The 26,308-nt window shown below is 37.2% G+C and overlaps 1 protein-coding gene across 1 annotated transcript; it reads left to right on the top strand.

The window, feature by feature from the left end:
* The first annotated feature begins 76 nt into the window (after nucleotides 1–76).
* Nucleotides 77–25,930, top strand: LOC123523043 (probable UDP-sugar transporter protein SLC35A4). The gene is made up of 15 exons (XM_053550334.1): nucleotides 77–167; nucleotides 5,678–5,768; nucleotides 6,664–6,782; nucleotides 9,256–9,361; nucleotides 9,800–9,970; nucleotides 10,715–10,773; nucleotides 12,195–12,257; nucleotides 12,727–12,745; nucleotides 13,043–13,099; nucleotides 14,881–14,893; nucleotides 15,615–15,627; nucleotides 16,446–16,586; nucleotides 23,256–23,403; nucleotides 24,937–25,089; nucleotides 25,595–25,930. Exons 3-15 carry the CDS (start codon nucleotides 6,673–6,675, stop codon nucleotides 25,781–25,783), a joined length of 1,242 nt encoding a protein of 413 aa, XP_053406309.1. The 5' UTR covers nucleotides 77–167; nucleotides 5,678–5,768; nucleotides 6,664–6,672; the 3' UTR covers nucleotides 25,784–25,930.
* The last annotated feature ends 378 nt before the right edge of the window (nucleotides 25,931–26,308 follow it).

Here is a 26,308-nt window from a genome sequence, read left to right as displayed (position 1 = left end):
TAAAGTTTTATAGAAATTTTGAAATCGAAGCCTGCAGCTTGCATTCTTTTTGCTAAATTTACCTCTTTGCGCTTGAAGCTACTCTTTTTGTTGCATTAGATAGAAGAGCTCATAAATCATTGAAATTATAAAAATGCAAACGTAAATTGAAACTACAGTAAAAAAAGGTTTGCATAATACATATCATTTAAATAACACTTTACATATGCAGAAGACTACAGGTTTGTTTGATTTTTTATTTAACGCACATAAGTCAATGTCATATGTTTTCGCGATGGTGATCAGGTAAGGCAGTGGCTAGTGCCACTAGTAGTGGTCCGGTAACCGGACCGGACCTCTAGACAACCAGTAAAGGGCAGGCTAGAGGTCCGGTTATCAATATGAATACTGAGATTTTTTTTTTGTAAATTACAAAGAGCAGAGATATTTTATCTATAAAAATGGGAGATGATTTCAGAAGTTTGTTCTCTTATTTTTCTCAATGTTTTCAGGGTTCTAGCCAGGATTTTTTGAAGTCATGTTGCAGAAGGATATTTTTTGTTGAACAAAGGGGTGGGTGCAGGAGGGGTGTCCCCTCCCGCATGGGGGTTACCCCAGAAAATTTTGTGTTACTACAACTCATTTTGGTGCATTCTGGTGCATTTCAGAGTGAAAAACATAGTGGTATTTTCAGTGATTAATAAGCATCATTTACATGCACCACAAGAACAGATAAAGATATTGGGTCATAAAAGATCCTATGGAGTTTATTTGCTGAATGACAATTAAAAGTTTATCAATTTTAAGTTGCTAAAAATGTTCATTTACTATTTATTGTAAATAAAACAACACAATTTTAGCACTGCACACAGATCTATTTGTTTAAAGTTTATGTCTTCTATTCCTGTGGAGTTTATTTGCTGAAAACTTATCCATTTTAAGTTTTTGAAAATGTCCACTGTTTGTTGTACATACATGTAAAACAACACAATCTGATCCTGTCATCCATGGAAACGCTGGTTTCCATTTTGGATCAATGCTAGATTTCCTTTGGCCATTCGGCTTGGCTGGGAGGGATTCTGAAATTGTGATCGTGGCCGAGTGGTTAAGGTCGCTGACTTCAAATCACTTGCCCCTCATCAATGTGGGTTCGAGCCTCACTCAGGGTGTTGAATTCTTCATGTGAGGGCTTACGGAAGGTCGGTGGTTCTACCAAAGTGTCCGTTCGTGATGAAATAATGCACGGAGGGTATTTCAAACTTTTCTCTAAAAGTTCTATTTTGAAAGTGACGACAGAAAACATTAATTCTTGCATTGTCTTTTCGATATTCCACGCGAGAAAACACATTTCATACATGTGAAAAACATTAATATTACGGCCATAATTGTTCAAAGCATTTTACCGTGTTGCACAATTTTTGACTTAATTCCTTACATTGTCTTTCCTTGATTGCGAAAAATATTCGGACGATAATTGTTGAATCATCTGTCATTATATCTAATGACATGTATAATCTTAAAACTTGCGAAAACAGTCACTTTCATGTACACATCTCAAGATACCGCCTGTCAAAGGATTTAAAGGCGGAGCTACGATGAAATTTACGTCACATGTTCCACATAGGAAGCTGTCATTGGTTTATCGGTTATCTTAAATGGCATCGCTTTACCTAAACTATCGGGTAAGCACGTGGAAGCTTTTCGAATACACTAACGGATTAATCGGGGTGTTTATTGGATTTTATGACATGTCGCTTCGGCAATTAAGGGATGACGGGGGAAATAAGGGATGTCGAATATACAACTCAAAGTCTGAAGGCATGTCGCATGCGACAGACGATAATAGCCTGGCAAGAACCCTGGTTTTACAGGCTGGTAACACTAAAGGCAACCAAGTTATTTTTATTTTAATTTGTATCATATGTAATGGTTAATAAATGGACCAAGTTCGAAAGAAATATCTTCATTATTTTTCAAGAAATATTAGTTTTTATGTTGAAAGCCCGATCGGGCAATGTTACCAGCCTGTTTTACATGGTTTAATTGGGCCGGTTTAGTCGCAGGAAACGGAAGTATTTATAATTCTTTAATCCCGGGAAAAGTACGATCCCATATTTGACAGATAATTGATAGTAATTAGTACGCTTTTATTGTTATTCTTGCATACATGCCATAATTTTTCAGGACATTTCCGGGATTCTGAGTTATAATTTCTGGGATTTTTATCCTTTGTCCGGGACATACACCGTGACATTGGTATTCATCTTTTTCATAAATATAAAGTAAACCCTGTGAGAGAAAATACCAAGGTTCCTATTGGGGCTCGAACCCCGGACCTCGTGATCCGTAGGCGGACACTCTAACCACGTCTCTAAAGGGTTAACCCAACAGCAAGGCTGTTGGAAGTGGCCTATAAACCTACTATCACTACACTTCTCCCCCTTTACTTTTCAGATTTTACCAGCTCTCCAGAATGACACTCGATGCCCGCCGCATGAGTCTGTCAAACACTTCTGACACCATTAAAGTAAACCGTGGGAGAGAAAATACCAAGGTCCCTACTGGGGCTCGAACCCCGGACCTCGTGATCCGCAGGTGGACACTAACCATGTCGCTAAAGGGTTAACCTAACAGCATGGCTGTTGGAAGTAGTCTATAAACCTACTATTACTACAAATAGATGCATAAATAACATAAAATTACATGTGGTTTCCTGAGATAAACATTGTTCACTAGCTTAATGCTTATAACAAATTTGCTACAAATGTCATCTAGCTTTCTTAAATTCTGAGGGAGGTAAATACGGATAATACACATCTATAGTTTGGCACGTGAATTGATTGCGTTCGCAAGGTGAACAGAATTAAGAGACTTACTATATACAAAGAATTAGCCAGGTCATCGTGATTTAGAATCTAGCTAGGTGTCTCTGTTATAAATGACTTTAAGTCTTTCATTTCCATTTATAAAAAAAAAGAAAAGAAGGAACAAACTAATACAGTTCTTCAGCTAGATCTACATAATGAAAATCCACATAAAGTATTCATTTAAACAAAGAGCTATAAAAAATCTTTGATTTAAAGTAGATTTTTATACACTCGAATAATCAATTAGATCGTCACCATGCATGTGCTTTCACACATATGTAATGATGGTATCTTTAACAGTCATTAATCAATTAACCGTTCACATTTACAATCTAAGTTTTGCAAAGTGGGAGAGAGATCAATGGCTTATTCCACACGTGTCCCGCTCGAGGGCATGAAACTGATATTGGATAATTAGGAATAAACAATGTGACACAGGGGGACTGTTTATTGTGTTTTATTAGCGTAAAATTTAAATATTTATAGATCAAAAAACTAGTTTTTTGGGGCGTTATTTTTATTTGTTATCTGTATTTTCATTTTCTGGGACATTTCAACACTGTCCGGGACACCAGGACTAGCATGGCATTTCCGGGACAATCTGGGACGTATCACATGCATGTTCTTGGGACTGATGAATAAAAATAATAAACTTAGTATCTAAGGCATGGATTTTGCTCATGACTTGTTGAATTTGTGTTACTGCTTGAGTACATGAATGGCTGTTAAAATTTCATATTCAATATGCATTGAACCCGAGTGAGAACTAATTATGCATAAAATGTTTACAAAAATAAACATAATAAAGGCAACTTTATGACAACTTATCATAACTTTTACCAGCAATTACCTTATATACTGGTATTACAGTTCATAATAGTACATGCGTATTGATAGACTCCAGGTCTTACCTTTGTCTATTTACTCAAACAGTAAAAGGAAGTCAACAATTTATGAGCACAACCTATGTCTTAAATACTACAGAAAAAGTATGTTTATTATTTTATTTCATCAGTCCCGAGAAAAACAAGAAAAATAATAAAAGCTTTCGATTACAGCATACAAATTGCTGTTAATTATTTGTCGGATTTGCGATCGTGTTTTTCCAGGGATTAAAGAATTATAAATACCTCTGATTTCTGTGACCTACCATGTATTTGAAACAACAAGAAAAATATGACAACAAATTTTTTTAAATCATCTCCCGTAGAATAAAATATAGTCTCCTAGCTCTTTGTAAATACCATTCTCAGTATTCATATTGATTACCGGACCTCTAGAGTCCACAGTTTAAGTTTGAAACTCATGATAATTTGTCAGAATGTTTGTCTTGATGACCACTAGGTCAAGATCGAATCTGGGTCATGTGGGGTCAAAACCTAGGTCACCTGGTCAGTTCAAAGGAAAAGCTTGTTAACACTCTAGAGGCCATATTTCTGACCCTGTCTTCATGAAACTTGGTTAGAATGTTTATCTTGATGATTCCAAGGCCAGGTTTAATAGGTGAGCAGTATAGAGTCATTATGACCCTCTTATTTTGAGTTCTCCATTTTACTACTAGTACAGTTACATCTTTAGCTTGGCTACTCAACTAATATGAAGGGCTATTGTACTTGTCCTGGCTTCAACATTTCCATTGCATTCAGGTTATGGTTTTGAGACCAGCTTCTTGATTTCACTTCATAATTACTGCCCCTGTTATCAGTACTTATGGGAGGTTTGATGATTATCATCAAACCTCCCTTAAGGACTGATTTTAGTAATGAGCAGAACATTTTGGTTAAAGGATCAGGCACCTCATAGGTCAGTCATTGGGGACAGATTTATGAATAGTGTTGTTTAATGTTTTGTGTCACTTATATCTAATAATATTACATATAGAGACCAGCTTCTTGATTTCACTTCATAATTACTGCCCCTGTTATCAGTACTTATGGGAGGTTTGATGATTATCATCAAACCTCCCTTAAGGACTGATTTTAGTAATGAGCAGAACATTTTGGTTAAAGGATCAGGCACCTCATAGGTCAGAGTCATTGGGGACAGATTTATGAATAGTGTTGTTTAATGTTTTGTGTCACTTATATCTAATAATATTACATAGTGCGTGAATCTCTCATTCAACTTCCTACCCCTACCCACACTATCCATCCCCACTCCTCCTGCACACCAATCCCCCTCATAATATTGTTTTACACTCACTTGTTATATGATATCCCTCATACCCTCTCCACCGTGGCCCCGACCAAAGAAATATTTTTGCACTCCTCACAATAATTTATATCTTGTATTTCTTCCTTTATACACCTGCTGCAGCCTCCAAACACCCCGCTCCCAACCCCCTTTTTACTCAGGCTTAACATTTCTCAAACATATCAAAACTCCCCTCCCCCCAGTTCTTAGCCTCTGCCTCTCTTTTCTATCTTCCCTCAATATGTTTAAGCAGGTAAAGCAGGAAATAAATTACTTGGTTTACACCTGTTGTAAGTAAGATATTGACAAAAAGTTAAGTGAGACATTATCCCTGTTCAGAGTGACTGCTTTTGTTAATGGTTTGAAATGAAAATTGTTGGATGTTTAGGAAAGCCTGGCAGTTGAGTAGATAAATATAAACACATTTATTATTCAATATTAGTGAACCAGTAGTGTTCTGTTTACTGACACATCATTAAAAGAACTGACTGATGTGCTCATCCATATCAACTATAAATAATAAATGTGTTTATATTTACCATATTTGTTCAGCTGTCATTTTTTCATAAATGATTTGTAATTTTTTCAACTTTGTAGTTGTGAATATTTTTCTAAGATGGAATAAAATTTATTTCCAGGAATTCATTGTTAGTTGCAGATGTGGAAATAATGGGATGAAGACTGATTTAAACCAAGCACATCAGCTTTCGGTTCACTGGTTTTTGTACGGTAAGTTCAAATTTACATGCGCTTTACAAACTTTAGACAATGGTGGTTCAGACAAGGCTCAAACATGCCATTTAACCTACTCAGACTTTTTGTGTCCCCCTACCTCAACCTCAAAATTTTTAAGAGAGTTGGGGACTCTTTGATTTACCTTTTTCCATTTATCTGTCCATCCAGATGTCCATCCATCTGAATTGTGTTGTGCATATCTCGAAAGGTATTGACCTAGAGTCATCAGACCTCATAGGATTGCTAATCAAAATGTGCAGGTGTGCACCCGAGGGGAGGAGTGGGGGTTCACACAGCCATTCAAGAGTTGTAGCCCTTGACTACAAAAATATGCTTAAAAGTCTATGTCACATGTATCTCAAAAGGTATTTGACCTAGAGTCATAAAACCATATCGGAATATTATTCAGCATGTGAATTTGTGTACCTAAAATTTTTGTTTTGGATTTTACTCAGCTTGACCACAATTATTGCCCATGACTTTGTAAAAAAATGCATTAAGGGCCTGAATGTTTGTGAACATGTTCTAAAAAGTATTTGACCTGGAGTCTTAAAACTTTATAGCAATGTTGTTCAGCGTGCAAAGTTGTGCATCTAGGGTTTTATTTGATATTTAACAGCTCCTTGCACCCACTCCCCTCCTGCACAAAAAAACAACAACAACAAAACCAACATGTAAAGTTGTCCCCTGGGGTTTTATTTGGAATTTAACTTTTCCTAATTGCACAAAAAATGAAAAACTATCGGTTACTTTAATGAAAAATATAAAAAAATCTGCAATTTTATGACAAATTCTTTATTATCAGTCTGGTGGCTAGTCTATTTGATATGATAAGTGTTACCTATGTAAGTCATAAAGTTTAGTTTGATTTTGTCATTACATTTTGTAGAATGTTGGCATGCACCGAGGGAAAGATGCTTTGTTACCACACCATTGGAATGATGGCAAGGTGTTCAAGTACAAGGTCACCAAACAGAATTGTTTGTGGACCTTCATGCTGGTCATTGAGTAAGAAACTTGCATGTTATTACAATTTCTATGTGTGCTTGATATTTAGTTCCATTCTGAAAACAGCAACAGACTATACTGTGACAATATTTAGGGCGTTGTTGATAATCATCCTGCAGTGCAGTCAGTACTTTGTGTATCTGACCCATGTGTTTGCTGAAGACTTTGCAAAATAGTTTAAGGTCTGTCCTGGGCGGCATGGAACTGTACAGTAATTTATGTTATAAAAGTTTTATAATCGACCACAAATCTTTCCTAAAACTGGTGGAGCAGACTGGAAGAGCTGCCATAGGTGTGCCAGATGGATGCAAATAAATCCTGACATTGCATTATCAGGTATGGATGAACAGGAAGTGGAAGATGATCTGCTGATCTCTGTATAATGTATTAACAATGGAGACATGAAATGGATTAGGCATGAACTATTTAAAGAAATCAAATGCAATAGCACTATACAAACTACCAGCCTAAATATGACCAATTTCATGTGATTTTGAGGGGGTTTTTTTTATGCCCCCGAAGGGAGGCATATAGTTTTTGAACCGTCTGTCCGTCTGTCGGTCCGTCGGTCTGTCAGTCTGTCAGTCTGTCCGCAATTTTCGTGTCCGGTCCATATCTTTGTCATCGATGGATGGATTTTCAAATAACTTGGCATGAATGTGTACCACAGTAAGACAATGTGTCGCGCGCAAGACCCAGGTCCGTAGCTCAAAGGTCAAGGTCACACTTAGACATTAAAGGATAGTGCATTGATGGGCGTGTCCGGTCCATATCTTTGTCATCGATGGATGGATTTTCAAATAACTTGGCATGAATGTGTACCACAGTAAGACGACGTGTCGCGCGCAAGACCCAGGTCCGTAGCTTAAAGGTTAAGGTCACACTTAGACTTTAAAGGATAGTGCATTGATGGGCGTGTCCGGTCCATATCTTTGTCATCCATGGATGGATTTTCAAATAACTTGGCATGAATGTGTACCACAGTAAGACGACGTGTCGCGCGCAAGACCCAGGTCCGTAGCTCAAAGGTCAAGGTCACACTTAGACGTTAAAGGATAGTGCATTGATGGGCGTGTCCGGTCCATATCTTTGTCATCCATGGATGGATTTTCAAATAACTTGGCATGAATGTGTACCACAGTAAGACGACGTGTCATGCGCAAGACCCAGGTCCGTAGCTCAAAGGTCAAGGTCACACTTAGACGTTAAAGGTCATTTTTCATGATAGTGCATTTGATGGGCGTGGCCGGTCCATATCTTTGTCATTCATGCATGGATTTTAAAATAACTACGCATGAATGTGTGACACAGTAAGACGACGTGTCGCGCGCAAGACCCAGCTCCGTAGGTCAAAGGTCCTAAACTCTAACATCGGCCATAACTATTCATTCAAAGTGCCATCGGGGGCATGTGTCATCCTATGGAGACAGCTCTTGTTTTTTAGAAAATGAAACACTGCATCTGAAATTATTATATGGAGTCTAAATATGCAAGAAATACCCATGTTCAAACATGCATGTGATTTTGCCTGTAAGAGGGTTTCGGCCTCCATGGCCGAATGGTTAAGGTTGCTGACATTGAATCTTTTGCCCCACGTCGATGTGGGTTCAAGCCTTACTCGGAGCATTGAATTCTTCATGTGAGGAAGCCACCCAGCTGGCGCACAGATTGTCAGTAGTTCTACCCAAGTGCCACGTTTGATGAAATAATGCATGGAGGGGCACCTGGGGGTCTTCCTCCACCATCAAGGCTTGAAAGTCGCCATATGACCTTTAATTGCGTTTGTGCTATGTTAAACCCAGTAAAGCAAACAATCTCTTCATGTGTAATACATGTATAAAAAATATTTTCTGATTGCTTGAATTATTGGTTTAAGAGTTTCTTACACAAGAATACTGGTAAAACTTGTTTTAACATTTTGTGGTAAAAGCTTTTTCAAAAATGTTTCATACAGATTTTAAGGTCACCTTCATATTGGACTCTGCAGAGCATGGTCACATTCACCAAAGCTCCATATGGAGGGAATTCTTTATCTATGTGCACATAGACCACTTTCGCTTTGATTGCTCGGACTTATTGCCTATACAAACTAATGTTTAATATGGTATTTATACGGTTACTGTAACTTAAGTTTTGCATTAAATAGTCTTGATTGGCTTTGTTTGTCCAGGAATCGTGTAAAGTTTGGGAAATGATAGAACTTATGATACTCCAACAAAATCAGACTGTTGAATGTCATTCTGAAATATGAACTAATAAACCTGCATATCTAAACTGTTGAGGCCATGTTTCGAAATGCAGCCCACAAATACGCGTTTTAAACATGAGAATGCTTACACATTTTACCTTAGTATTACTATCTTAATTTGACATTGATGAAGTAGTCGATTTTCACAAATTACTGTTCATGCCAAATGATTCTGTTTACTCTTAAACAATGATAATACATTTTCCTATTTTGTTATATTTTCAGGACAATAATTTATGGATCGTACTCAATTTTGGTGAATCTTGGAAAGGAGAATGGTAAACTGCCATTCAAATCTGGTTCAGTGGTTCTTCTCATTGAATTTACTAAGGTACACACACAGTACCACTTCATTGATGATGGGCCTTTTTCTTGCTTTTGAATATAAACTATGAAGAAAAATGCACAGCTGTGTAGTACTACATGGGAGCAGTTAGAAGTATTTTTTCTGGTAGAAAACTTTCAAGTAGATTGAAAAACTAATCTTGACAGAGTTTTGTAGATAGAGAAACTAATATCGACAGAGTTTTACAGATTGAGAAATAAATCTATGATACTGACACTGACAGAGTTTTATAGATTGAGAAATTTGAATTGTGTTTTTGGCCTGCAAAAATGTCTGGTTATAAACAATACTAAAAAGAGACCTTCTGGATGAAGAATTCCAGCTTTTAGCTCACGTATATAAAAAATTTCTCTATATATTGCCTGTTTTAGTTCTCCCTTATAAATGTTAGTTTTCAGCAGTACATATCTGTTATATTTTCAGTTGATGACATCATGTGTGATGTATATCCCAGAGTTTGCAAAGGGCAGGTGCAAATTGCCGAAAGTTCCATGGAAGTCTCTGATCTCATTTTCTATTCCGGCAGCATTGTATATGTTCAACAACAACATAGCACTCTACATGCAGCTTCAGATGGACCCTACCACATTTCAGGTAGGTGGTCAAACATTGGCACCCCTATATTTTGAAAATATTAACTACACCTTGTGATCTTTGCAGCTTCAGATGGATCTTACCACATTTCAGGTAGGTAGTTTAGCAGACACCCCTATATTCTGTAATGATTAAGAACAAAAACATGCATACTGTATGCAACTGCAGATTGATCTTTCCACATTTTAGGTAGGGGCCTCCATGTCCGAGTGAGTCATGTCACTGACTTCAAATCACTTGCCCCTCACAGATGTGGGTTTGAGCCTCACTTGGGGCGTTGAAATTTTCATGTGATGAAGCCATCAAGCTGGCTTACGGAAAGGTCAGTGGTTCTACCCAGGTGCCCGCCCATGATGAAATAATGCACAGAGGGGCACCTGGGGTCTTCCTCCACCATCAGAGCTGGAAAGTCGCCGTATGACCTATAATTGTGATGGTGTGACGTTAAACCCAACGAAAACAAAAAGCATTTTAGGTAGGTAGATAACCATCAAACAATTAGACTTTCGTAATTAGTGAAATCAAGCTTACTTCATCTGAAAATTGCCCTAAGGTATGATACTGCTTGTTAAACATTTTGATAGTTCCAGGAATATATTAAACTGGCAAAAGGCAGCAGCTCTGAGCAAAAGCAGAGAGCTTAGCTCATTCTTACACACATAAGTTACTTCCACTTGTTAGAAAGTCAGTATACCAATCTGTGCTATATGTTGAAAATACAGTGTTTGTACTTTATTTTTTCAGGTCCTGAACAATCTGAAAATTGCTACAACAGCTCTGCTTTACAAGCTTGTAATCAAAAGGTACATTTAAAATAGATGTGATTTGTGTAAAAATATTACAATGCTCAACAATTTAAACAACACAAATTGAGACCTGGAGATATAAAGTTGAAAGGGGAATAATGTTAACTGTGAATATCTGTAATTTAGTGAAGTATTTTTATTCCTGGTGACATTGTAGAAATGAGGAGAACAGTTTTGGCATCAAACTTTGCATTCAGGGAATTGTTGGTTTTCATATACCAGTCTGTAAAACTTAGCTCCTTGGTAGCTCACCTGAGCTTTAAACTGAGCTTTTAAGGTCATTGGATGTCAGCCAGTTTCAACCAAACTTCAAAGGAATGTTCTTTCGGTGGTCCTCTTAATCTAGATCATCCGTGCAGACATCTGATTGCAACCCACTGGAAAAACTTCAGCTCCGAAAATGCAGGCCAATTTTTAAATAACCTCAGCAATGTTCCCTTCCTTAGATTACCCCCTACCATATTCCTTCAAATCGTTCTGTTTCATTCAATAAATTAGCCGCCAGGGAGTGTTGCCCATTTACTGTGTATGGCTGTATGGAAAACTCTCAGAAACGGATGGCTGCTTAAGAAATAATTTTACAGCAGTTTTCTTTATATAAGAAGTTCCTTCAGATCCTTTTGTTTTATTTGAGCCATATTCTCCCTATATGGTTATATCGAAACCTTTGAAAACCTCAGAAACTGCTGGCCCAATATCAGAACAATTTCATTACACAGCAATATGTTTCTTGGATGACCGTCTACCACATTCTGATTTGTCTAGAATAATTTTCTTAAGTAAAGGGGGCAAGTTTTCTCTGTGTAATTACATGTATATGGAAAACTGAAAATATTCTCCAAAAGCCAGTAATCTGTTTTCAAAATAACTTCATACAAATATCCCATGGGTGACCTGCTACCAAATTCCTCCGAGTTATTATGATTTGTCTAAAAACAACGCTGCTGGGGGATGGAGCTCTTTATCTCTATATAGCTATATGGGTAATTTAAAAATAGTTTTGCTCTGAAACCTGCTGGCCAGATTATAAAACAATTTTGCACAAATATCCTGTTGGTGACTCTGTACCATATTCCATCAATTACTGTAAAAAAGAATTTAAAAAACATGGCCACAAGGGTTTTGGCTATATGAATTTACAAATGTAAAAAAACATGATTTCACACAGATGTTCTTTGGGTAACCAGATTCCTTTAGGTGATTTGGCTTTGTCATAAATCATGGCTGCTATGAGTCTGGGTAGGTTCTCCTGACATGATATGACTTTGAGAATCTTGTTATAATTATAAACTGCTTACTTGTTAAGATAAAATAATTTGAAATAATTTCAGTGAAATGTTCCTTGTTTGACAGTCTGCTAGCATTGTTCAGATTGTTCTGATTGGTTAGAAAGTATTATTGGTTTTGTTTATTTACAGAGAAATAACAAGACTACAGTGGATAGCTCTTATCCTCCTCACCTTTGCGGGTATCTGTGATAGGTAAGTTCACATTCTCAGGTCCTCACTTTTGCAAGTATTTGTAATAGCCTATTACTAATAGGCAGGTTCACATTCTCAAGTCTTTCTCATCGTCACAAGTATCTGTGATAGATATCTCATTCTCCAGCCTTTTCCCTCTTAGCGGCTATTTGTGACAGGTACCGTCACTTTTTCAGGTCCTTAGCGGGTATCTATGATAGGTAAGTTCATATTCTGGTCCTTCTGACCTTAGTCATGTTAGTAGGTATCTGTGATAGGTAGGTTGACATTCTCATGTCCTTCTCACCTTTGTAGTCTGTGGTAGGTAGGTTGATATTCTTAGGTTTTTCTCACCTTTGTAGGTACCTGTGATAGGTACGTTCACCTACTTTGTTACTTCTTCCCTTTGGGGGTATCTGTGATAGGTAGGTCAACACTCTCAGATCCTTACCTTTACAGGTATCTTTGATAGTTAGGTTCATATTCTCAGGTCCTTCTCAGCTTTGCAGGTATCTGTGATAGGCAGGTTCATGTCCTCAGGTCCTTCTTCTCTTTACGGGTTTCTGTGACAGGTAAGTAAACATTCTCAGGTCCTTACCTTTACAGGTATCTGTGATAGTTAGATTCACATTCTTAAGTCCATCTCAGCTTTGCAGGTATCTGTGACAGGTAGGTTCACATTCTTTGGTCCTCCTTCCCTTTGCAGGTATCTGTGATAGGTAGGTTCACATTCTTTGGTCCTTCTTCTCTTTGCAGGTGTCTGTGATAGGTAGGTTCACATTCTTTGGTCCTTCTTCTCTTTGCAGGTGTCTGTGATAGGTAGGTTCACATTCTTTGGTCCTCCTTCCCTTTGCCCTTTGCAGGTATCTGTGACAGGTAGGTTCACATTCTTTGGTCCTCCTTCCCTTTGCAGGTATCTGTGACAGGTAGGTTCACATTCTTTGGCCCTTCTTCCCTTTGCAGGTATCTGTGATAAGTAGGTTCACATTCTTTGGTACTTCTTCTCTTTGCAGGTATCTGTGATAGGTAGGTTCACATTCTTTGGTTCTTCTCCTCTTTGAAGGTATCTGTGACAGGTAGGTTCACATTCTTTGGTCCTTCTTCCCTTTGCAGATATCTGTGATAGGTAGGTTCACATTCTTTTGTCCTTCTTCTCTTTCCAGGTATCTGTGATAGGTAGGTTCACATTCTTTGGTTCTTTTTCTCTTTGAAGGTATCTGTGACAGGTAGGTTCACATTCTTTGGTCCCTCTTCTCTTTGCAGGTATCTGTGATAGGTAGGTTCACATTCTTTTGTCCTTCCCTTTGCAGGTATCTGTGATAGGTAGGTTCTAGGGATGGGAACGAATATTCGAATATTCGAATATTCGGAAATCGGTCGAATATTCGAATATGAAAATCAAATTCGAATATTCGTAAATTTTTGTATTTTTTTTTCAAAATAAGTATCATTGATTTTGGGCAATATGAGCATGCTAATTCTACAGAATAAAACCATGTCATGTTTGTTTATCGAGTATCAAAAGGTGTCCAATTAACAAGAAAATAGCAATGCATAATTGGCAGGGGCAATCGTTACGGATTAACAGTTTGCAACAGGCGTCAATGTGTCAGATGAATGTCAAAAGATGTCCAATTAACAAGAAAACTGCAATGCATAATTACCTGGGGTCATCGCTAAGGATTAACAGTTTGTATTAGGTGTAAATGCGATATCTTTTTATCTTTTGTTCATTTTTATTGGCGCCTGTTTTATGTAATTGTAGAATTTTTTTTCGAAAACAATACCAAACTTGTAGATATTGCCGATCTTTTCACAATATTTTGTACGACGTTTCAAACCATCCGCAGAATCGGTTTTCATTCGCAATCGACCGTATTCGAATTAAATTTTGAAGTACTTTATAAGAAGATCAAGAAATAACATATGATTGATGCATACGTTCATGCTGAAGGAGGTTTATGTCTGCCTTACTTGCTTTTTACACGCCGATTGAAAATTTTCAAAATGGCGGCGGTAATACAACAGCGCGTCACGTGTTTAAATGGGACGACCTGCTATTTTTAGATAAAATTGCGACGGTCTAAATTATAATCGTTTTGATTTTTTGTATCATTTTGAAGCTAAAACACTGAATTAGTTAAATATATTCATGGTTATACTGACAGAATCGTGAAATAAAACGCTAGGATCGGCGGGTTTAGCTAGGTAGGATCGGGTTACCCGAAACAAATATTTTTTGGCCTTATTACTTACGATGATCCACGCTTTAAACAAATGAATACGTTGTGTATATGCCAATCACTTAATAAGAATTTAAAGCTTCCATTAAAACAAACCGAATATTCGAATATATTCGAATATGGCAAACCGAATATTCGAATATTGATTTCAGTATTCGTTCCCATCCCTAGTAGGTTCACATTCTTTTGTCCTTCCCTTAGCAGGTATCTGTGATAGGTAGGTTCACATTCTTTTGTCCTTCCCTTTGCAGGTATCTGTGATAGGTAGGTTCACATTCTTTGGTTCTTCTTCTCTTTGAAGGTATCTATGATAGGTAGGTTCACATTCTTTGGTCCTTCTTCCCTTTGCAGGTATCTGTGATAGGTAGGTTCACATTCTTTGGTACTTCTTCTCTTTGCAGGTATCTGTGATAGGTAGGTTCACATTCTTTTGTCCTTCCCTTTGCAGATATCTGTGGTAGGTAGGTTCACATTCTTTGGTTCTTCTTCTCTTTGAAGGTATCTGTGATAGGTAGGGTCACATTCTTTTGTCCTTCCCTTTGCAGGCATCTGTGATAGGTAGGTTCACATTCTTTTGTCCTCCTTCCCTTTGCAGGTATCTGTGATAGGTAGGTTCACATTCTTTTGTCTTTCTTCCCTTTGCAGGTGTCTGTGATAGGTAGGTTCACATTCTTTGGTCCTTCTTTCCTTTGCAGGTATCTGTGATAGGTAGGTTCACATTTTTTGGTCCTTCTTCCCTTTGCAAATATATCTGTGATAGGTAGGTTCACATTCTTTTGTCCTTCCCTTTGCAGGTATCTGTGATAGGTAGGTTTACATTCTTTGGTCCTTCTTCCCTTTGCAGGTATCTGTGATGGGTAGGTTCACATTCTTTTGTCCTTCCCTTTGCAGGTATCTGTGATATGTAGGTTCACATTCTTTTGTCCTTCTTCCCTTTGCAGGTGTCTGTGATAGGGAGGTTCACATTCTTTGGTTCTTCTTCTCTTTGAAGGTATCTGTGATAGGAAGGTTCACATTCTTTTGTCCTTCCCTTTGCAGGCATCTGTGATAGGTAGGTTCACATTCTTTTGTCCTTCCCTTTGCAGGTATCTGTGATAGGTAGGTTCACATTCTTTTGTCCTTCTTTCCTTTGCAGGTATCTGTGTTAGGTAGGTTCACATTTTTTGGTCCTTCTTCCCTTTGCAGATATCTGTGATAGGTAGGTTCACATTCTTTTGTCCTTCTTCCCTTTGCAGGTATCTGTGATAGGTAGGTTTACATTCTTTGGTCCTTCTTCCCTTTGCAGGTATCTGTGATGGGTAGGTTCACATTCTTTTGTCCTTCCCTTTGCGGGTATCTGTGATAGGTAGGTTCACATTCTTTTGTCCTTCTTCCCTTTGCAGGTGTCTGTGATAGGGAGGTTCACATTCTTTGGTCCTTCTTTCCTTTGCAGGTATCTGTGATAGGTAGGTTCACATTTTTTGGTCCTTCTTCCCTTTGCAGGCATCTGTGATAGGTAGGTTCACATTCTTTGGTCCTTCTTCCCTTTGCGGGTATCTGTGATAGGTAGGATAACAGTCTCATTTCCCTCTCACCTTCACTGGTATCTGTGATTAGTAGACTGACTTTCTCAGGTGGCAAGGTACAGTAAGCAATTATATTTACAGTAAACACAGGCCTGGGATTTTTCAGGACTGGTCCTGATTTCAGGCTTTTGGTTGCCAGAATTTCCTTATATAACTCTATTGAAAATGGGGATTTCAGGCTTGAGAATGTAGATTTTCAGGTTTTTGATTTCTGACTGAATCCCAGGCCTGTAAACAGTTATAAATTCAATAAGAACTTTAAACTGAATAAAGCAATTATAAGTCAAGTAACCAGTTATAGTTTCAGTTAGCAATTTCAGTTCAGTAAACTGTTAAACAATTTTAACTTCAGTAAGAAATGTAATTATAAATACTTTTGTAACATTTTTCACTGCAACCAGCTATGGAGGATACAAGGAGACCACAGTGACAGGCATGCAACAAGTGTTTATTACAACACATGGTCTTATAATGGTGCTCCTGTCCAATGTGTTCTCAAGTATTGCTGCTGTCCATACTGAACTTATTCTCAAATGTCATTTGTCAGTAAGTCTTGCATGAAACTATATTTGGCTGGTAATTTGGTGTTTTATTTCCATTTATTTCAAAGGAATGTAAATGTTAGCTGTTGAGTAGTTTTTATGCCCCTGGCTATATAGTGATTGCAATGTCTGTTTGTCTGTCTGTCTGTATGAACCCGAATGCCTACAGCCTACATTAATGACCCGATTCAGTTAATACTCACACCCAACGCAGTTATGCAAATAGACATTTCTTTGTCAAGTAAGAGTGGCATAAAATGCAGCAATTTCAAAAATATTTAACTCAAAACTTATGCATAGGAGTTAATTAGTCCTACATAAGTGATGCATTTTTAAAGCAGTTTAATGTAGAATTACAAATTATACAACTTTAAATAAAAGTCTACAGAATGATCGTACATGTAAATAGATAATATTTTAGATTTAGATGGGTATCTTTAAAGAGTGCTGTTAAAAATTTCTATCCTATGATTTTATAGCTGGTCTGATTTTCATAAAATATCTATGAGGTATTGTCATTTGAGCCACACCATGAGAAAACCAACATAATGCATTTGTGACCAGCATGGATCCAGACCAGCCTGCGCAGCCTGGTCAGGATCCATACTGTTTGCTTTCAAACCCTATTGCAATCAGATAAACCGTTAGTGAACAGCATGAATCCAGATTTTTTTCTTTTTGGTTTTCTCATGATGTGGCTCATTTGATCATTTATATCTATCTTGGCATTGGTGTTGGAATTGTTGTTGGTTAAGATTTTTTATTTAGGTCCTTTTTTCTCCAAAACTGTAAGAGCTATAGCTTTTGAAACTTTCATACTTGTTTATCATCATTAGATTAAGTACAATGGCCAAGAACCATAACTTTTGCTTACATTTTATATTAACATAAATATGGCCCTTTTTGTACTTAGAAACTTCAAACTTTTTGGCTGAAATTTTTGTTCAGGTCCTTTTATATTTGAATACTATAAGACTTGCAGCTTTGACACTCTGCACAACTGTTTATCATCATTAGGCAAGTCTGTAGGATATGCCAAGAATCACAACTCTTGACTTGCATTTTGTCAGAATTATGGCTCCTTACATAGCTTTTAAACTTAGTACACTCGTTTATCATCATTACATTGGTAAGTAAATCAAAAACCATAACTTTCTCTTTCGCATTTTGTTAGAATTACAACCCTTTTCCATTGAGAAAATTGGTATTTTGTTGTTTATTATTTTGTTTAAATCCACCTTTCTTGAATACTATAGCTTTGAAACTTTAAAAATGTTTTTCATCATCGATAGGTCATTAAAAAAAAGGCCATGGACACTAACACTTTTTTATGCCCCCCTTCGAAGATGTCTGTCGGTCGGTTGGTCGGAATGTAGACCAATCCGTTTCCGGATGATAACTAAAGAACGCTTGGGCCTGGGATCATGAAAGTTGATAGGGAGGTTGGTCATCACCAGCAGATGACCCTTATTGATTTTGAGGTCTGTATGTCAACGGTCAAGGTCACAGTGACCCTGAATAGTAAAACGGTTTCTGGATGATAACTCAAGAACACTTGGGCCTAGGATCATGAAAGTTGATTTGGAGGTTGGTCATGACCAGCAGATGACCCCTAGTGATTTTGAGGTCAGTATGTTAAAGGTCAAGGTCACTGTGACCCTGGACAGTTGAACGGTTTCCGGATGATATCTCAAGATCACTTAGGCCTAGGGTCACGAAAGTTTATAGGGAGGTTGGCCATGAACAGCAGATGACCCCTATTGATTTTGAGGTCAGTATGTCAAAGGTCAAGGTCACAGTGACCAGGAACAGTAAAATGGTTTTCGGGCAATAACTCAAGAACGCTTGGGCCTATTATCAGGAAAATTGATAGTTAGTTTGGCCATGACCAGCAGATGACCCCTATTGAGTTTGAGGTCATTAGATCAAAGGTCAAGGTCACATTGGCCGGGAACAGTTAAACGGTTTCTGATCTTCTTGTCCAAAACCATAGGGCCTAGGGCTTTGATATTTGGTATGTACAGGGCTCCAGATAAGATGCGTATTAGCATAAATTACGCTTTGAAGTAATGCATATACGCATATCTGATAGTTTTTAAGCGTATAAAAACGTGTATGAAATAACAGAAACGCACGCAATGACTTTTTACTGGTGTAAACAAAATCTGAATCATCCGGATGCTTTATGTAACAGAGCAGTTGGCATTAATTCTCCCACATTGAACGTACACACGCATTGAATGGTACTCTATAGACCTAGGTTAAACTATTTTTTACACTCAATGTCTGCGTAGTTGGGAATTAATATTGATGGTACAGTAGTGTATTTTAAAGCTGTGTCGATTTAAAATATCAACTTCCGGTGCGGAATAAACAAAAATGTCTCTTTCTAAGAATGTATAAGTGAACAAACACTCTACGCATTCTTTAAACCAACAAAACTGATCCCCAAAACATAGCTAAAGGTATATTGAATATTCTATTTTATTCGGTAGCGAGTGTGAAGCCAAAGCAAGCCAAGGGAAAAAAAGAAGCAAAAACATAAATGATGAATTGAAACTAAACTGCAAACAAATGCATGGGTGTTACACCCAATAAATATGTTATAAAACTGATTTCTGGTTTTTTCACATTTATAGATTTTCAGGAGTAAAAATACTTCTAGTCAATTTCAGATTTTACCATTTTACTCATTCACAAAAAATATGTTGAGTAAATACTCATTGCCCAAAAAAATTATCTGGAGCCCTGATGTAGCAAAATCTAGTGGTCCTCTACAAAGATTATTTAGATTATATCCCTGGGGTCAATTATGGCCCCACCGCGGGGGTCACATGGTTTATATAGACTTATATAGGAAAAAAATTTGAAAAACCTCTTGTCCAAAACCACAGGGCCTAGGGCTTTGATATTTTGTATATGACATTATCTAGTGGTCCTCTACTAAGATTATTCAAAGTATTCCCCTAGGGTCAAATATGGCTCCGCCCTGGGGGTCACATGGTTTACATAGACTTATATAGGGAAAAACTTTGAAAATCTTCTTGTCCAAACCACAAAGACTATGGCTTTGATATTTTGTAATGTAGCATCATCTAGTGGTTCTCTACCAAGTTTGTTCAAATTATCCCTCTACGGTCAAATATGGCCCCACCCTAGGGGTCACATGGTATAAACTTATATAGGGAAAAACTTCATTTCCATAACTAACATCATTCAAATTTGGACCACATGTGTAGTTTTGAGTGGCAAGATGAACCTTGACATGAGTTGACCTTGATCTTGACCTAGTGACCTACTTTCACATTTCTGTAGCTTCAGCTTTCAAATTTGAACCACATGCATAGGTTTGTGTACTGAAAAAAACTTTGACCTTGTTATTGACCTAGTGACCTACTTTCACATTTTTGAAGGTGGAGGCGTCAAATTTGGACCACATGCATAGTTTTTTGTTCCAAAATAAAATTTGACCTTGATTTTGACCTAGTGACCTACTTTCACATTTCTCAAGCTACAGCCTTCAAATTTGAACCACAAGCATAGTGTTGTGTACTGAAATGAACTTTGATCTTGAGATTGACCTAGTGACCTACTTTCACATTTCTGAAGCTACAGGCTTCAAATTTGGACCGCATGCATATTTTTGTGTTCTGAATTGATTTTTACCAATTACCTACTTTCACATTTCTCAAGCTACAGCCTCCAAATTTGAAGCACATGCATAGTTCTGTCTACCGAAATGAACTTTGACCTTGAAATTGATCTAGTGACCTACTTTCACATTTCTCAAGCCACAGCTTTCAAATTTGGACCACATACACATTGTTTTGTACTGAAATGAAAATTGACCTTGAGCTAGTCTTGAAATTTGGAACATTCAAAAATGGCTCAGTGGATGGTGCCAAGATCACTCTGTAATCTCTTGTTAGGTTAATAGGTTCAAGGTCAAGGTCAGATTGGACCAGAACAGTAGAACTTTTGTTTACAGTGAGCATATAATTATGTCTCCCCCAGGAGACATATTGTTTTTGCCCTGTCCGTCCGTCCGTCAGTCCGTCCGTCCGTACGTCACACTTCATTTCCGAGCAATAACTGTAGAACCATTTGACCTAGAACCTTCAAACTTCATAGGGTTGTAGGGCTGCTGGAGTAGACGACCCCTATTGTTTTTGGGATCACTCCGTCAAAGGTCAAGGTCACAGGGGCCTGAACATTGAAAACCATTTCCGATCAATAACTAGAGAACCACTTGACCCAGACTGTTGAAACTTCATAGGATGATTGGCCATGAAGAGTAGATGACCCCTATTGATTTTGGGGTCACTCCGTCAAAGGTCAAGGTCACAGGGGCATGAACATTGAAAACCATTTCCGATCAATAACTAGAGAACCACTTGACCCAGAATGTTGAAACTTCATAGGATGATTGGTCATGAAGAGTAGATGACCCCTATTGATTTTGGGGTCACTCCATCAAAGGTCAAGGTCACAGGGGCCTGAACATGGAAAGCCATTTCCTATCAATAACTAGAGAACCACTTGACCCAGAATGTTGAAACTTCATAGGATGATTGTACATGCAAAGTAGATGACCCCTATCGATTTTGGGGTCACTCCGTTAAAGGTCAAGGTCACAGGGGCCTGAACATTGAAAACCATTTCCGGTCAGTAACTTGAGAACCACTTGACCCAGAATGTTGAAACTTAATAGGATGATTGGTCATGCAGAGTAGATGACCCCTAACGATTTTGGGGTCACTCTGTGAAAGGTCAAGGTCACAGGGGCCTGAACATGGAAAACCATTTCCGGTCAGTAACTTGAGAACCACTTGACCCAGAATGATGAAACTTCATAGGATGATTGGTCATGCAGAGTAGATGACCCTAACGATTTTAGGGTCACTCTGTTAAAGGTCAAGGCCACAGGGGCCTGAACATGGAAAACCATTTCCAATCAGTAACTTGAGAATCTCGACCCAGAATGTTGAAACTTCATAGGATGATTGTTCATGCAGAGTAAATGACCCCTATTGTTTTTGGGGTCACTCCGTTAAAGGTCAAGGTCACAGAGGCCTGAACATTGATAACCAGTTCCGATCAATAACTTGAGAACCACTTGACCCAGAATGTTGAAACTTCATAGGATGATTGAACATGCAGAGTAGATGATCCCTATTGATTTTGGGGTCAGTCTATTAAAGGTCAAGGTCACAGTGGCCTGTTCATGTAATATCATTTTTTGGAAATAACTTGAGAACCACTTGACCTACAACGTTGAAACTTAATAGGATGATTGGACATGCAGAGTAGATGACCCCTATTTATTTTGAGGTCACTTGATTAAAGGTCAAGGTCACAGGAGCCTGAACAGTGACTTGAGAACCACTAGGCCAAGAGTGTTGAAATTTAGCGGGATGACTGGACATGCCAAGTAGATGATCCCTATTGCAGCCAACCATCAGTGTCTCTTTGACTTTCGCTCCTGACCCCTATTGACTTCTTGCCTATAGAACTTTTACATTGGGGGGACATGCGCTTTTTTACAAAAGCATTTTCTAGTTTCTGTTCCTTTTGCAATTACTGAATGCATCAAGGGGGGCATTTTGTGTTCGACGAGCTCTTGTTGCATATTGCCTTATGTCAAGCAGATAAGCATTTGCACCCACAGGTGGTGGTCCTGTATATTCTTATTGTGAAATGTCTCTTAACCATAAAATATAATGCTGTGATATCCTCAGTTACAAAGTAATTTGGCACTTTATTGGGATCATGTGTGTCCATCCATCAATCTATAATTGCTTTCGAGATGCATTCTTCAGAGCCATTTGATTTTTAATTAACTGTAGATTAATGTTCATCATCATAATACAGTAAGAATATTGTTTGACCAAGGTCACTAATCCAAAGTCATGGTCACACTTGGAAGTTAGAGCATAACTTTGTGTCTGCTCATTTAATATTATCTAAATGGCTTGAAAGATTTTCATAAAACTACTATAAAACTTTTTCCCTCATCAAAATAACATAGAGCACACAACTGGGGATACTCTTGGAAGTCAGAGGTCAGATTGCTATACCATGATACTACAACAAGGGTCACACATAATCTGTGTCATTAGGTCTAAGGTAAAGGTCACACAGGTCAAAGGTCAAATAGCTATATTTCATATTCTGTCATTAATTTTCATAGAATTAACATTAAATGTTAACCTGATGAAGATGATGTGAGGAATTCACAGTTCTTGTCACTAGGTGCAAGGTCAGGGTCATACTTGAAGGTCAAAGGTCAGAATTTGTTACAATATTTTACCTTCCTTGTAGGAAGGTGGCATCGGGGTTATTAATGATCTTAACTGATAGTTATAATTCTTTTAGATTAATATCTTATTGTGAAATCTTTTATTTTCATGGAGGACAAATTTTTGTGGATTTCATGGTTGAGTCAATCCACGAAGTTTAATCCCAAAGAAGAAGTAAAATTCCCAATAATTTGGATGTTCAAAAGTTGAAATCCACAAATCCATATCCCTATGAAATTGCCGTTTTGACCAAAACCACGAAATTTCATGCCGACAAAATTAAATGATTTTACAGTATTTATAGTTATTTGTTGTGAATGTATGTATTTTGTTGTGGCAGTTTTTATTGTGGTAGATTTGTTACTTTCAGTTACGGTGGATTTGTAGATCAGAAACTTGACCACCATTCCTTCCGAATATTTATCACTGTTACAGGCTTACTGATGATGTTTATATATTGTTCTGTGTCTGGATTTGCTGCTGTGTATACAGAATATTTGCTTAAAAAACGGAAATCTGTAAGTATTTTATAAGAAATATTGATATAAAATTTAATTAAGATTTTGAAATTATGAGGCAATCTGCATATCATTAAGCAAATCCATTAGTGTTGAGTATGTCCAGATTGAAAAATAGGTGTAAATAGCAACTTCAGAAGATCTACATCATGGAATTCAACCCAGTCTGACTGGAAGCATCCAGTCAAAATTTTACAGATAATGACTTAGGGGCATCATGATTGAGACCTTTTAAGATTTGAGAAAAAATTTTCTTCAAATTTCTTATTCTCTTGAGCTACTTTATATTATTTTACCTTTGGTTAGAGTTCCCAAATTCACAAGCGGGGCCCTAGTCTGGCTACTGACTAGATAATCTTTTTTTTTTAGGGAAAAAATAATTCTGTTATATATTCTGACTTCATCAGTCTTGGCTCTGATTACCTACGTATGTTTTGAGAAGAAAAGGGACATAATTATACAAAATTTGAATAGCCTCAGGAGTTATCTCCTTTGAACAAAACATAGGGTCTGAACACAGACTAGCGGGGCCCCTAAGGTGTTGTTAGGAATTCAAAGTTATGTGATAGCGTAGACTGTTTTAATGATTTGGGGCCTTGCTGCTAAATTTGTAATAGTCATTTCCTTTAACTGGCTTCTTTGCCAGAATAACATGATGGAGTTTTAGATATAGCCAGAATCAGTTATTAAAAATCTATAAATAGCAATTTCTATGGATGTCAGGTGAGCGTTTCAGGGTTACTAAATTGAATTCTTTACTTCCGTTTATATTTGTCGTTATTGTAGATAGTATGATTTTGCAGCAACATGTTCTGATATATTAAAAAAGGAAATAAAAATTTGATAAATCATTTAAAAAAAAATACAGAATTGATATTGTTTATGCATAAGTCAATAAAATGAAAAGATGATGTTATTTCACTGATAGTTCTGGTTTAACCTTCAGTCTGCTGTTGGCAAGTGATTCTGCCATTGCGACTGGTGTAAACCCGTGCAGGCTGATCATGTTCTGCACTGTTCACTATTCAGTCAGTAAATTTTCAGTGAACACCCCTTTTAACAGTTAATGGTTCTGTCCAAATTGAAACATGGACAAGTTTATTATAGAAATTTAGCAGGGTAAAGGTTAAAATGTAAAAGCTCAGCTAAAACATTTTAGCATCTGAAGGCACTGGCAGTATGTTTATAAGAAAAAAAAATAGTATTAGAAATCATAAAAAGGCATGACATAGTATATTTTTAAAACTGTTCAAAATACGAAATAGTGGTAATATTGAATAAGTAATTCAAGAAAACCACAGGTTTATACTTCAAGGCAATATAGAAACTGTCTATGATATATGACTGAAGGCAGTTTGTCTTATTTCATTCATCCATGTCCTCTGCTGTCAGTTTCTTGCTAAGGGCACAGGTTCACAATTCAGAAACACTGGCTACATGAACAGACTGCTGTATAGAACTGATATATAATGTGGTAAAATGTAATGAAAATGGTTGTCAAGTATGGTATTATGAATGTGTTTTTTTTTACAGACCTCCCTACCTCTACAGAATATATTACTGTATGCATATGGAACCTTCCTAAATGCTATTACAGTGTTATGGCAGACGAGCACATACACAGGGGAAGACCAGGGTTTCTTCCAAGGTTTCACTGTATATACATGGCTTATAGTCATCACACAGGTGAAATATTGTCTCCCTATTTTGTATCACTTTTCTTCACCTTTCTAGTTGTTTGCTACTAATACCAGAGTATGTCGGCTCCTTTGATTACATCTTTGTATGCAGTAAGTATTTTCACAGCTTTTCCGCTATAGCAGTGCAGGGAAAAGTATGAAATTACAGACAGGCATATAAAATGATAAGTATATAGAACACATGTTTTACTTTTTGTTGAAGTGTGATGTATGACTGGATATTAGAGATATAGATATGTATCTGCAGGTTCAACGCACCTTTATCAACCACCCTCAACAAAAAAAATTCTGGAAATGATAATGTAATTCAGTTTTGTCATTTATAAATTGTGGAACTTTTGGCAAATTGTTATAGGCTTATGTAAGTTACTAATTAGCAAGGAAAGTAACTATAGTATAAGTGCTATCAAAAAATGGAAATTACTATAGCTTTTTACTATTAGTTTGGTTAGTTTTCATAATAATGTTTCAAATTGTTTTTTTTTTCACAGGCTTCCAATGGGTTAATTATGTCAGTGGTGATGAAGCACGGCAGCAACTTAACGAGACTGTTTATCATATCAGGCGGCATGCTCACCTCGACCATGTTGTCTGTGTTTGTGTTCGAGACAGTTATCAATGTGTTCTTCATCATAGCGGCAATTCTAGTGATAACAGCAATATATTTGTATCATCATTGATATATTGGAACAATTATATTATTTCAGATTTATATAGTACCCTTTTCATGATAAACACGTTCAAAGGCACTTTACATAGAAGTAATACTAACAGGTTTTGTTGTTTTTTTACCAGGAGGGAAGGGGCCCAGGCCTGTGATTGGGGGGGGGGGGGGGAGAAATAGCTCAGTATTTAGGCAAGGGGGAATATAAATCGGATGTAAGGTCAATTTTTGAGGAAAACTGCATGATTTAAAAGAAATTTTTTGAGGAGAAGGGGCCTATTATGAAGGAAAAAAAAGCTGTTGTAACTAATGATTTTTTTACAAAACATATATTGATGTTAATCAGGAATGTGTTTATAGAGTATCATACTGACTTGTTCATGTACATGTATTTTGTACAAAATAGTTATATTATGAGAGTCATTTTATTCAAGTAAAACCTATTGTTATGCCATGAAAAACGGTCAGTTTGAATTGCATACATGCCATATCTCCCGCCGGGAGGCTTTTTCTCCCGTATTTTCAGTATATCTCCCGGTCT

This window comes from Mercenaria mercenaria, chromosome 8 (genome assembly GCF_021730395.1).
Source record: "Mercenaria mercenaria strain notata chromosome 8, MADL_Memer_1, whole genome shotgun sequence".
In the NCBI taxonomy this organism is placed as follows: domain Eukaryota; kingdom Metazoa; phylum Mollusca; class Bivalvia; order Venerida; family Veneridae; genus Mercenaria; species Mercenaria mercenaria.
The sequence above is the reverse complement of the archived record's forward strand: the minus strand, read 5'-3'. Positions and strand labels throughout refer to the sequence as shown.